At 35.2% G+C, this 14750-nt stretch overlaps 1 protein-coding gene across 6 annotated transcripts in view; it reads right to left on the minus strand.

Moving 5' to 3' along the window:
• The window catches only part of rn (rotund), a 464377-nt gene that overhangs the window by 246883 nt on the left and 202744 nt on the right, over positions 1-14750 (minus strand). For all 6 annotated transcript variants that reach the window (XM_073987532.1, XM_073987524.1, XM_073987477.1 and 3 more), the window contains one exon: positions 6833-6916. In XM_073987532.1, coding sequence (XP_073843633.1) covers positions 6833-6916 — 84 coding nt within the window. The remainder of the gene's footprint in view (positions 1-6832; positions 6917-14750) is intronic.

Raw genomic sequence — 14750 nt, forward strand, 5'->3', positions numbered from 1 at the left:
GAACGATAACTCTTGAAGGAAGTAACCGATTCGGTCTATAATTTGCATCTCGTGAAATGTCTAGCAGACTTAGATGAGGTTCCAATATGGACTCAATCGGTCCACTCCTTCGGGTACCTCCCACACAAAATTTCGAATAAGTTCAGTTTAGGACCTGCTCTCGAATCGCTTTGATTTTTGTTTTAGTTACTTGTATTCACTGCCCCCCATGCGACGGTACAAGTTTCATCAGGGGCAAGTCCATACTTCCTGGGAAAATAGCCTGAAAGTTGCACAAAACCCCTATGACACCGTGTGAAATGGTTGGAGCGCAAGATAACTCTCGAACGAATCTGCCGATTGAGCCTAAAATTTGGCCTTAGTAATATTTTGTCCAAGCATAGTTTAAGTTCGAAGATAAGCCATATCGGTCCACTCCTTCAGGTACATCCCCCACAAAATTTCAAAAATTTTCGGAAAAATTGTTCGTACGGTAACTTTTGAAGGGAGTGGCCGAAGTGGTCCATACTTTACACATCCTAATATATCTACCAGATATAGATCAGGTTCAAATATGTACTATATTTGTCTACTTCATCCAGTACCTCCCAAACAAAATTTCGGATAAGTTCACTTTAAGACCTGCTATCGAATCACTTTGATCTTTGTTGAAGCAACTTGCATTCGCTTCCTCAATTACGATGGTAAAGGTTTTTTCAGGGGCAAATCCACACTTCTTGAGCAAACAGCCCGAAGGGTGTAAAAGCCCCCTATGGCACCATATGTAGTGGCTGGAGACCCACTTCCATAATGGTCAATGTCGATCCATTCCTTTAAGTATTTCCTCCGCAAAACTTTTGCTCTTTAATCCTAATCAACATTTTTGTCGTTTCATACGCCCAAAATTTTTAAAATCCTCTAAATACATGTGTCTTTTGGGAAAAAATTGTTTCAATATACACAGGCTGAGGGTTAGACCGGGCCGATTTGAAAACTTTAATGGGCCCTTCGCGTTTCTGATTCCTGGGATTGAACTGAGCAAAAAAGTCTACTGCATCATATGTCTACGATGAAAATCGAGCCTCCCGATTTTGACTTTAAGTTTTTATCTACGTTTTTTTGACATCTTGGCATATAACAGCCGAACCATTGAGATTTTCGAGCCAACACAGACAAAACTTATAGCCAAGACAGTAATTAAGAACTCTCTAATACATCGCAAAAGCATTTGAACGCTTTTCAGGCAGTTTTGGTCTTGAGAATGTGCAAACTTTTCGGAAAATGTCGATAAATGGCACTGTGCTACAAAAGTTGACCAGAAAAATATTCAAGCGCTCTGATGCAAAATTCCATCGTGTTGGGATCCATGAAGAACGAAAATGCCTTTAGTTCGTTTGGGTAACTTCGTTTTATTTTTTTATAGCGGTAAAAGTAGTGAAAATCTGGGTTTCTTATATTTTCAAATTTAAAAGGGCATATCTTATTTTTTCCACAACGGATTTCTTTTGATCCTTCTTCCTTTTAAAGAAGTGAATAATATCTTTTGAATAATCTATTATTGTTTGAAATCGGTAAACAAATGGCTAAGTTATAGTGGTTTATGTCTGAAAAAGCCCACAAAAAACCGATAACTGAGTTTCTCACAATTTTTAAAAAAATATTGAACAAAACAAAAAAACATTATTTGAAAATTTTGCCTATTAGGCGAAGGTCATTTTTTTTATTAATTTTTTAATTAATTACTCGTTAGAGACGAGCTTACTGACCAAGATGCTTTTTGAAAAAGGAAAGCCGACGATACGAACCCACACAATCACCACTGTGTGACATGCATGTTTCGCCTTTTTCAAAAAGCTTCTTGGTCAGTAAGCTCGTCTCTAACGAGAAATTAATTAAAAAATTAATAAAAAAAATTACCTTCGCCTAATAGGCAAAATTTTCAAATAAAAATAAAAATCAGCTTGAGCCAGGCTGGGGTTCGAACCCACGTCCTTGGATAAAAAAGTGTTGTCACGGCGTGTTAGTGTTCAGAACCAAACTCATAACTTTCAAAGGCGACGCTAAGCGTTTGTCATGAAAGCCATACAAAGATTTGAACAAAAAATTCAACTTTGTAAAAAAACAACTTGCATTTGAAAGAGGAAATAAGTTAGAGGATAGCGAAGCCGCCCCACAGTCGATGTGTCTGAGGAGCCTTCCTAAACCAAAGGCGAAACATGCATGTCACACAGTGGTGATTGTGTGGGTTCGTATCGTCGGCTTTCCTTTTTCAAAAAGCATCTTGGTCAGTAAACTCGTCTCTAACGAGAAATTAATTAAAAAATTAATAAAAAAATGACCTTCGCCTAATAGGCAAAATTTTCAAATAAAAATAAAAATCAGCTTGAGCCAGGCTGGGGTTCGAACCCACGTCCTTGAAAAACACATGGAAAAAAAAGTGTTGTCACGGCGTGTTAGTGTTCAGAACCAAACTCATAACTTTCAAAAGCGACGCTAAGCGTTTGTCATGAAAGCCATACAAAGATTTGAACAAAAAATTCAACTGTGTAAAAAAACAACTTGCATTTGAAAGAAGAAATAAGTTAGAGGATAGCGAAGCCGCCCCACAGTCGATGTGTCTGAGGAGCCTTCCTAAACCAAAGGCGAAACATGCATGTCACACAGTGACAATCACACTGTGGGTTCGTATCGTCGGCTTTCCTTTTTCAAAAAGCATCTTGGTCAGTAAGCTCGTCTCTAACGAGAAATTAATTAAAAAAAACATTATATTTTTGAAAATTATGAGAAATACAGTTATAAGTTTTTTGTGGGCTTTTTTCAGACATAAAATTGATTTTGGGCGCTATGTCCGATCTGACCCCGGATTTAACGCCCAAAATGTCAGGTCGCCAGAAGAAGTGGGTCTGGCAGTAAACGGTTACAAGACCAAGTTGATTTTAATAACACTGATATTATCCGTGCTTATGTATGGTTTAGAAGCCTCGGTACTTGCGCAAGCAGATAAAGCAGTGGTTGTTGTATTTGAGCAAAAATTTCTTCCAAAGAATATAGCAGAATTGTTTTATTCCTGGTCAAAACTCTGTAACTTTCGAAAGGGTAGAGATATTTTCACCATTGACCAGATATTTGCCCTGCGGAAAATCCTGCAGAAGACCCAATAGATGCAGATCGACACCTACCACCTTTTTGTCGATTATAAGGCAGCCTTCGACAGCCCTCTACGCCCAAAAGTATTCCAGGCCATGTCTGAATTTGGTATCCCCGCAAAGCTCATTCGGCGTTGTAAGATGACTTTAACTGATACTAGGTCCCCGTTTAAAATAGGAAAGAACCCCTCCGAAGAGTTTATTACCAAAAGAGGTTTCAGACAAGGAGACAGCCTTTCGTGTGACCTGTTCAACATCCCGCTGGAAAAGATCGACACCTACCACCTTTTTGTCGATTATAAGGCAGCCTTCGACAGCCCTCTACGCCCAAAAGTCTTCCAGGCCATGTCTGAATTTGGTATCCCCGCAAAGCTCATTCGGCTTTGTAAGATGACTTTAACTTATACTAGGTCCTCAGCTCTCTACAAAGTGGTGTCTTAAGACACGCCGTTCGGACTCGGCGATAAACAGTAGGTCCCATATCATTGAGCTAATATGAATCGGGGTGCACTCATTGATACGAGAGAAGTCTCCCTTGTCCCGTATGGGATGTTTGTGGAACAATTATAGGTCCTCAGCTAAAATAGGAGAGAACCTCTCCGAAGAGTTTATTACCAAAAGAGGTTTCAGACAAGGAGACAGCCTTTCATGTGACCTGTCCCAGCAAAATGTTCGATGCCAATGATGCCATTTAATCATGGGTGCAAGTGATCAGGCATGTCATCTTTTTGATGAAAATATCGGATCGTTCACGACTTCCTTTGCATGGGTTCAAATGCTGATGAAAAGATCGGATCTTTCACGACTTCTTTTGCATTGGTTTAAATGCTAATGAAATGATCGGATCTTTTACGACTTCGTTCGAACCAATGCAAAAGATGCCATGAAATCACGTCATCGCATAGAATCCCTTCTTTCAAATTTTGCTGGGGTTCAACTTCCCGCTGGAAAAGGTTATACGAGAGGCAAATGTCAAAAGAAATGGCACAATAAACAGCACCGGCCACATGTTACTTGCTTATGCTGATGACATTGACATCATGGGACGATCAGTAAAGGAAGTAACTGATACCTTTAAGAAGTTCGAAGGAGAATCAGTGAAAGTGGGTCTAGTAGTAAACGGCGAAAAAACAAAGTTGATGGTGTCGACGCGCTATGCGTCCATAGAGCTAGGACCAACATTGGAAGTTGGTTCCTATAATTTTGAGGTAGTAAAGGACTTCGTCTACCTCGGCACCGTCATAAACACAAGAAACAACATCAGTTGTGAAATAAAGAGAAGAATTGTGTTGGCCAACAGATGCTACTTTGGCTTAAGTAAGCAGTTTAAAAAAAAGGCCAAATTTCGTCAAACAAAAACAACGCTTTACAAAACACTGATACTACCCGTGCTGATGTATTTTTCCGAAACCTGGGTACTCGCGCAAGCAGACAGAGAAAAATTCTTCGAAAGATCTACGGGCCAATCTGCGTTGACGGTGAATATCGACGTCGTATGACCCAAGAGCTGTATCTGCTATACAACGACATCAGTATAGATAAACGTATCGAGATGCAACGATTGCGTTGGCTGGCCATATTTATAAGAATTAGTGATGATGAAGCCGCTAAAAATGCGTTTAGTTACGCGCAAAACTGGCAGGCCAAGGCTTCGATGGAGCGAACAAGGAAAAAGAGATGAAAAGACGCGGTATTTCAAAAAGCAACAAACAGCGATATTTGGAGATCTCTTCTTAGTTCGGCTTATGGAACAAATGTTCTGTAATGGGCCAGGTGTGTGAGTAAGAAATATTTTCATAATTTTCCTTTTTTTGTTCTAAATGAATCAAAATGCATCAAAAACGAATAAATTCGGTTAAGTAGTTGCAGAGGAATTCAGGGTCTGAGTTAAAAGTTAGAGTTTCTTCATATTTTGCATCAAATTATGATGGTTTTTGAGTTTCTCATATGTTCCAATCTATTAATAAAAAAATAATTAAAAATATTAAGTTTCAGTGTTTTATTTATAAATGCACTTAAAACTAGAATATAATTTGTCGCTTAGCCTCAATAAGTATATTCTTCCTCATGTTAGAATCTCTCAAATAAAACGCTTGCCGCTGGTCACAATTTTTAATTTAAATGCAAGCGTTTTATTTGAGAGATTCCATCATAAGGAAAAATATATTATTGAGACTAAGCGACAAATTATTTTCTAGTTTTAAGTGCATTTATTAATAAAACCCTGAGACTTAATTCTTTTAATTATTTTTTATTTTTAACTTTTTATTAAATACATTTTTTGACCACGGAGAAGTCCATAACCAAATTACAGTCAAATTAGGCCGAAAATGTAGAAAAAAAAACTTTAAATTGTCTGAAATCGGGTTATACCATTATATGGTGGCTACACCAAAATCTGACCCATGTCCACAATTTTTGGTGGGGGAGTTTCTGTACAATTGGTAACTCCAAATGCCAAGTTACATCCAATTCGGACAAAAAATGAAGACAACTGCAACTGTGTTAAAAATGAGTTACTAGTTTTGAACTAAATCTGGTTGTACCGCTATATGGGGGCTATAGGTTTTGGTTTCACATATGGTTTTGGTTTCATATTCATGTATTGTCATCCATGTCTGAAAAGTGTGCAAAGTTTCAGTTCGAGTGGTCAACTGCAACTGCGTTAAAAATGAGTTATTAGATTTGAACTAAACGGACACCAAAGCAAGTTAAATAAAACTCTGTAAAAAGGCCAAACACCAATAACCAAACCATTAAAATAGAAAAAAAAAAATAAAAAATTAAACAATTTTTTTCAAAAAATGTAAAATTTGTTCACAACTTAAATAAATATCCTTGGGTTTTCATAAAGCGCATATAAGTCATAAGAAACTAATATACATATTTATAAAATGTCAATTTGTGTAAAAATGCTATAATTAATATGGGAAACGGTGTGAAAAAAAAAAAAAAACATTTTACCTATGAAGTTTCAATAAATTAAAAACAATAAAAAGGCTAAAATAGGAAATTCTCAGGCATCATTCTGCGAAAACGGAACTTTGTTCCATGCTGTACCCTAAAATTTGAATTTCACTAAAATTTAGTACCTGAAGAAAACTTTAATAAAGGCAACAATCCTACCTACCTAAGAAAAAAACAATGAACACAATATCTGTTATAGTCTCCCAGGAGCAGCTATTTCTTTCTCCAGAAATTTGCAAAAAATTACATATTTTGCACAATTGGAAGAAATTGTCGTCATAGTAGCACGCCACACATTCCAATATTTTGGGTTTCAATATTTTTATTATAGAATCACATATAAAAGTAAAAAATCGGTGACGACAAAAAATTGGGGTTTTGGCCAGGAAAATCGATCCCTGAACCATCGTGCGACGTATGAACAAAGAGCTGTATCGGCTATACAAGGAACATAGTATAATTAAACGAAACGAAATACAACGATTGCTTTGGCTAGACCATGTCCTAAGATGGTACGATGTTGAACCCGATACACGCAGAACTGGAATGCCAAGGCTTAGTTGAATAAGCAATTTGGAAAACAAAGCAGCAAAAAAGAGTGGAATCCATTCCATCTTTTCTTAGTTCCGCTTATAGGACAAATGTCATTTCGAGGATCAACTAAGTAAGTAAGCAACGGTTTACTTTTTTATATTTACTTTAGGAAATAAATAATTAAAATAAATTTTATATCAACCTACTTTTCCGACAGCTGTAGCAGTAGTTGGTGGTGTTGGAGGCCAAAAGTTGTGATCACCAATTTCTTTATTGTGCTGGCCATAGTGCTGCATGTGCATTGGTTACCGGGAAAGAAAAGAACAAATATTGTAAAGTAATTATAATGATATTCAAAGTTAATGTTTTATTTTAATAAAAAAAAATCATAAATTAGCATATAAAAGTTAATAAATAATAAATAAATAAAAATATTATCTTAAACTAATTTTCATTTTTTACAATTTTAAAACTAAGAAGTGAAATATTTCTCATTGGAGCCAAGTCACCAAAGTCTAAAAAACACCAAAATGTCATACACAAATCTACTTAAAAAGAAAAAAACATAATTCCCCGTCACTTTCTCTTTAAAAAGACTATTTTTTCTGGATTTATTTCCTTTCTTTATTTCATTTTCGCAGACTAGAGAAAAACACACACTAGACTAGGAAAAACTGCTAAAAAAGTAAGTAATAAAAAGTAACCAGCCAGTCCCCTTTTTTGCCATATTCTTATCTTTTTCACTTTTATTCGCGTTTTTCGCGATTGTTGTATTTTTTCTTTCTTATTTCCTTTTTTGTTTTGTTTAGTGTTGCCATCAACATTTGAACTTAGACGACCGCTAAAATGTCTGCCAATTTTGTTTTTGTTTTTATTATTGTTTTTTATTACACTTGTCTGTGGAAAAAATGTATTTTTTGAGGCCAATAAATGTGAGGTTTTTTCCTTCTTATGTTAGTTATGGCTGCAGCTTAGCCCTCTTTTTTGTAGGTTATTGGTTTTATGTTATACAATTTAGAATAAAAAAATCAAAGAACACCAACAACAGGGAGTATAAAAAAACAACTAAACGACAAATGGGCAATCTGTGTTTAAAGGGCCATTTGTCATTTGAGTAGCTGTGTGTTAGTCAGAAAAAAAATTGTGAAACTTGGTCAAATATTAGTCAATATTTATGAAAGTCCTTGAACAATTTAAAGTGGATTTGATTGGAATAAATTGTAAATTGATAGACTGCAGAAGTCAATTGACTGGAGATTATATTTAATTTATTGTAAAAAATGCTATAAATATAATTTGTTAGTGGGAGGTTATGTGAGATGTGTAGGTGTTTATAAAGGTCATACATAATATGCTCTAAAAAGAAACATGTAAACTCACTTATACTGATGCCTCTAACATCAGCCTGGCTGGCTGGAGCACACAAGAAATCTCCAACTAATAAATTGATTTGGCCTAAATTTTGCAGTGGCTAATATTTTGTTTAAACTTTGAAAATGGGCTATATATGTTCACTCTCGGCATCTCGGCAGACATCTCTCATATCGCTTTGAATTTTTTGCAGCATTTTCTCCTTTCAGCCACAATTATGACCGTAAAGTCCATACTTCCTGAGCTAATGACCCAAAAGCTGTAAAAAAACCTATATCGGTCCGGCAACTCACCCGCAACAGTTCTAAATTTTCGCTTAAGGGGTTATGGCCACTTATTGAGCACGACAAATTAAATTTTTCATGAATTTTTTACAAGAAATCTACCAATTTTTTTTAGAAGATTTTATTTTCATCTAATGGTTCATACCTTGAACCACTTTCGGATTTTTTTTTGTTGACAAATATTGCACAGCATTCTGACAAATGGCCGCCTACGAAACACTGTTTTTAATAAAGTAGTTTGCGGCGCCAGCTGTAGCTCGAAAACGAATATGCCGATCAGCATATGTTTTTGTGGGATCATTAAGAACCTAATAGTCTTGTACTTAAGCGGAACGGAATTAAAAATATCAATTTTCAAAAATATTGTGAACTGTCAAAGTCAAAATTTCGATTTAAAAATGGATAGTTTTTTCGCATAAATCCGTCAAATTTTTTGCTAAGTCTCTCGCATAAGTATGAAGATCGGATCATCTGTTTTCGATCTACAGTGGAAACCGCATGCAAAAATGCCAAAAAACGCGTTTTAAACTTCGATGTTACATACAAATCATAATGAATTTTCTATTTCTAACGCTCATATCCCAGCTAATTTTAGTCCGATCGACTCGAAATTTTTTGCAACATATTCTATTCTACCTATACTTTAAAATGAACCATTTTGTAAAATTTGTAAGTGGCCATAACCCCTTAAGTGCCTTTATAAGTCTGTTCGAGCATTGTTGACAAGCCTATGCTTCTAAAAGCTCTAAAAAAATCCGGAGGCGACCAACTAATATTGCTTGTTGGCATCGAAAGGAATGGTCTCAATATTGATTATGACGGTCTATTCTGAAATAGTTCAACCCTTCTCTGTTTTGAAATTTGAAATTTTAAATGTTGTAGCCTTAATGACTTCAACATTAAATTTTTTGCTAACGGAATGACAACACTTCCTAAAATATGGGTCAAAATGTTCCAATATTTAGGCATCGGATATTTCATATTTTGCAAAATTTCAAATAGAAAAATTTTGATATTTTTGGGTGATTTATATATATTTTTGTCATATTTGAATATAATATAATAGAATATGTTAAAATGTGGCAAACTGTATTCAATATCAATTACGAATAGCAGAGTTTTCCGATTTGAATTTTTGAAAATTAAAAAGTTAATTCCTATATTTCACAGCCTTCTAGTCTTTGATACAATCAATTTAGTATAATCAGCATTTACAGCCTGGATTTGTAAAAAAAAAATTGTTTTTGAAACGAATGCTTCATAACAAACCGAATTTGTTTTAAATTTGGTTTTTATAAAAAAATGAAAAGCATTCGTCTGATTCCGAAAAGATTTTCATATCAGTATTCCAATATGTTGTACGACTCGATTTTACATGTATGGCTATCTAAAAATGTCTGCAAATCATTTGCCCGTCATATGCATGTATTTTCAGCGAAATTCTGTAACAATTAACAAATGTCGGTTCAGAACGATGCGGGTTTCTCCATCGTATGTTTTGTTGAGAAAACCAAAAATATGAGGAAAATATCCGCCTGTTCATGTATATCGCACGAAAACTCGTACGAAAGGAAAGCAGTCACTCGCTTCCGTTAAAAATGCGTTCATGTATTTCGCAAATTACCGTGCGACTGCCGTTACGTATACTATGCGAAATACTACTAATTTGAATGTACAGTTGTACAACTATGTTCCATAAATGAGAGCCAAATGAAAAATAAAAACAAAATCCACGTATACATACAAACATTGGAATGTGTTGGATTTGTTTTGTTTGAGAAAATAAAAAGTGTCGGTAATTTGAATTATTTTATTTAATTGATTTCTTCAAAATAATGAATGAAACCGCCATTATACGTGTCTATAAAATTTTTATTTTGTTTCAAGAATGTGTTGCGTATATTTGTTTTAAGATCTTCGATGTTATTCGCGAGTTTACGTTCTACTCGACAGCTACAAAGCAAGTGAGTGATTTTGACATTCTCTTTCTACAAGAGACAGTCCTTTCGAAATACATAAACCCAAATTTACAGGAAAAGTGTACGTTTACGTGTTATTTCGTATGGCTTGTCGGTCGCATAGATTTTCGTTTCGAAGGTGTTTACATGAACGGAAAATGATTTTTTTCGACTTCCGAAGCGCAAGAAACTTTTCGGTCGACATACATGAACAGGCTGTATGTGAAAAATCAAAAGTTTTGTTTGTTTGTCATACGCAGAAAACATTTGTACAAAAACCAAAATGTGTTTTTTTAGTGAAATAAACAAACGAAAATATTTGTTACAAAACGGGCTGTTAGTGCTAGAACCACTTTGTAATACTCTGTATCTATTTTTTTGGAAAGAGGTTATTACGGCTCACTTTTAGTCCTACTATATAAATGTAAATTTTGGAAAGATGCTTCTTTTGTCTGCAGGCAGGTCATGTCCAAAAATGGGCTATATCAGTCCACGTTTAGGTATTTTGACGTTTTTAGCTCAATTTTCAGACAGATTTAGCTATTATTTGGTAAAAAAAGCATTTATTTAGTGGTCAGAAAACTTCTCCACTAAAATGTTTGAACATATGTCCATGTATTGGCACAGGTCCCATATAACGGTACTGTTATTTGGAATTAAGAGTTCAAAGTGGTCAACAAACTTCTCCACCAAAATTGGCAAACATAGGTCTATGTGTTGGTATATCCCCCATATAATGGTACAGTCCATTTTCACGTATTTAAAAGTTATTAGCTACATTTTCAGCCGAAATTGGCTGTAATTTGGCATTTAGAGTTCCCAGTGGTCAACAAACGTTACCGCCGAAAGTTTTGGACATAGGTCCACATTTTGGAATAGCCCGCATAAAACGTTACCGCCCGATTTGAGGTCTTTGGATGTCATTTGGCATTTAGGGTTCAAAGTGAATAAAAAACTTCTCCACCAGGTTTTTGTATCTACGTTTTCTGGCAAGATTGGAAGTAATTTGGCATTTATGGTTCCCAGTGGTTAAAAACCTCCATATAACGGTACCACCCAAGTTCAGGTATTTGCAGGGCCCAAGTATGTCATTGGCCATATGCCTTAGTCATTCAACCAATACTTTGGATACGATTTAATAAACTATGGAGAGCATGCTTATGGTCCTATATGTTGCGCATACTTAAATTTTTTTCGAAGGGGTATATGAAGCTTACCGTTGCAGCAGCATACAAACCAACGTAGAAGCATAGGTTCGATGCTGGGTTGGCAGCCGCTGGCCGAAACACTATGGTTTCGGGTCAATCCGGTACGATAGACCCGCTGCCGTGGGATTGCACTCCTGGTTGTAATACTTGTTGCTTGGGGGAGACCTCTGGCACCAATGTACGAATTTGTCCACGATAAATATTGAATAGTTTAATAACATTTGTCACTCCACTCTTTCTACACCTCCACCCTAGTAAGGAGGTTATATTAAGTTTGTTTTCCGTTTGTAACGCCTTGAAATAATCCGTTGCGACCATATAAAGTATATGGGCAATATTATTGAAAATTTAACATCGTTGAAGCCAAGGTTTACCTCTTTATAACTCGCGAATAGTGGTTGTATATTGTACAATTTAAATGCTTTTGGATAAATTAAATGTTTTTAGACTTGGAGTTAAATGTTTGCGTGGAAGCTGTGGCTATATTTATGTTAAAAAATGGGTAAAAATGGTTTGAAGCCAACGTGACTTTTTTTGTTTTCTCTCGATTTGTGATTAAACCACATTTTTCCCGATTTTCCTGTCAAAGTGAAAGTAGAAGCCAACTAAATAAGGATCATCCCACCAATGTATAACTTTTCAAAATTTGATCTGCGTCTACCATTAAATGATGCTGACATTTTGAAGCCAGATTTTAAATGTTTTTTGAAATTATCTTATAATTTCGTTCCGCAAACAGGTTTTTCAAAAAATCATATATAGGAATGAAGAACTCACGATTCTGATTTATTTGATATATGTGTCGTGATGTAGCCTACACAGCTTCAGAGAAATCTGTATCCAAATACGAAAATTTTGTGCGAACAAATTTCTAAAAATCATATATTTCGGGTCTAATATGTACAATTGGCATTCGATTTACCCGTGCATGATTGCAAATTTTGGATTTTTACGTTGCGGATCTAATAAATAATTATTCGTTAAAATCCATCTACTAAAACGCGAGATAGGAGAAATTCCAAGGTAGGAAAATCACCTAATATTGTTTTTGAAAATATCGCGCATTTTATCGCGTATTCTGTCGGCGCTTGCACTACTATGAAAAACTAGTGCAGCATCTTCCTTTTTGCGGAAACAGAGATTTAAAAACTTCACTGAACGGAACTACATTCATTTTATCCCAAAAATAGTGTGTGATGCTACATCCACGGTTCTTGACTGATTGCCTTGATATACATAGGTATACATATATCGATGCAGATTTTCATGGTGACACTAAATCCGGATGCGGAACGAAATTGTATAAAATTTGCGCAAATTAGCGATGTTTTATAGGTTTTTTAATGCTAAGATGCAGCCGATGCTACATCTTAGCGTCCAAATTATATTTCGAAAAATATACACAAATTAAAAGATATGGTCTTGCTGTACATGAAAATCACATGCGGACAAAACGAATTTGATAATTACGCGATTTACACATATTTTAATAATGCATATAAGTTAAAGCGGTTTATTTGAACTCTATTTCCGTTTAAGAAGTCTAATGATTTATTTCAACAACCCTATAACTTTCCTCAATGGGAAACCTTCTATGTGAATGTAGATGTAGAAGAAAAATAACAGAAGTACTCCTATAGAATTTTTCCAATATTTTCAACTCTAGAATGCATGTGAAAACTATTATTCCAAACCAAAAGTTGTTTTTTGTAACACAAATATGTGCTTATTTTGGCTATAATATCCTAACTACTATCCCGATAATTATAAGTTTGGTCTCATTTGATTCCCCGTGTAGTCTTTATTTAAAACTGTTATTTTTTTGTAATTTTTGACGGGTAAATGGACCTATATTTTCAAAAAATTCGGATTACATTTAAAATCTTGTAAATTTTTTGTAAATTCCGCGATTGTTCAGTAACATTTTACAAATATTATGCAATCTACTTTATGACGTCACTTCGTGATAACTTTTTAGTGACAATTGTGCTCAATAAAATAATTAGCGTTTTTATAATAATTTTTTCTTAAAAGCAGAAGTAAAACCGCGATTACATTTGTCCGCAACAACCAAAAATTTGCTCGCGAGCGGATTTGTACTGGGGAATTTTTTCTTAATATATGTACCAAAAATCGTTAATGTAGCGCGAAAAGAAAAAATTCAATTTTTTGGAAATGGAATATGAAATAATTGGCAACATTTCCCATATATATTCTTGATCAAGATACAATTCTGAGTCGATATAGACATGCCCGTCTGTCCATCTGTTGTAATCATTCTAATGTCTGCAATAATTGAGCTAGAACGCTATATTATTGCAACCGAGTATCTTATTTCCATAGGCAGGTCAAATTCGAAGATGGGCTATATCGGTCCCCATATAACGGTACCACCCGTTTTTTGATATTTTGAGAATTTTCGTTACATTTTTTGACCTTTTTTCGTAATATTTATAATTTTTTACATACAAATGAACTGTTTTGTAAGATCTAGGGGAGGGTCAGCTGCCCCTCCCCAAGTATTCCTGGCTACGCCTATGTACTCTACCAAAAAACAAATGGAGATATGTTTCTGAAATGTTGCACAAACTCAGTATGTGGCTGTGGATAATAATGGACTAAATATGAAAAACATCGACAAATATTTTGGTATAGCCCCATATAACGGTACCACCTGATATTCGGTATTTTGAGGATTTAAGCCACCTTTTCATTTCCAAATTAGTTGGAATTTGGTACTTAAGGTTTCTAGTGGTCACTAAACTCTTCCACCAAAAACTGTGGACATAGGCCCACGTTTGGGTATAGGCCCCTTTTTAGGTACCTACCGATTTTCAGTATTTTGGGGGATTTAAGCTAAATTTTCGGACCAAATTAGGTGTAATTCGGTATTTGGAGTTCCCAGTGGACACAGACATTCTCCATCAAAAATTGTGGACATAGCTCTACATTAAGATATTGCCCTCATATATCAGTACCTCCCAATATTAGGTATTTTGAGGATTTTGTCCTCATTTTCAGACCAAATAAGCTGCATTTTGGAATCGTTGGTTATACATCTTCTTCACCGAAAATTGTGAACATAGGCCAACGTTTTGATATTGTCCCCATATAACTGTACCGCCCGATTTTTGGTATTTTGAGGATTTGAACTGAATTTTCCTTGCATTTATCAGCAAAAGTTGCGGCTAGTTGCAGCCAAGAGTTGGTAATTCGGAATTTGGGAAGTCCAATTTAATTTGTTGAAAAAGATTTGAAATGGACTTTAGAGAACATTTGTAGATACGCTCCATTTAAGAAAGA

Source organism: Musca autumnalis, unplaced genomic scaffold (genome assembly GCF_047663935.1).
Source record: "Musca autumnalis isolate F117 unplaced genomic scaffold, ASM4766393v1 scaffold_1, whole genome shotgun sequence".
Classification (NCBI taxonomy): domain Eukaryota; kingdom Metazoa; phylum Arthropoda; class Insecta; order Diptera; family Muscidae; genus Musca; species Musca autumnalis.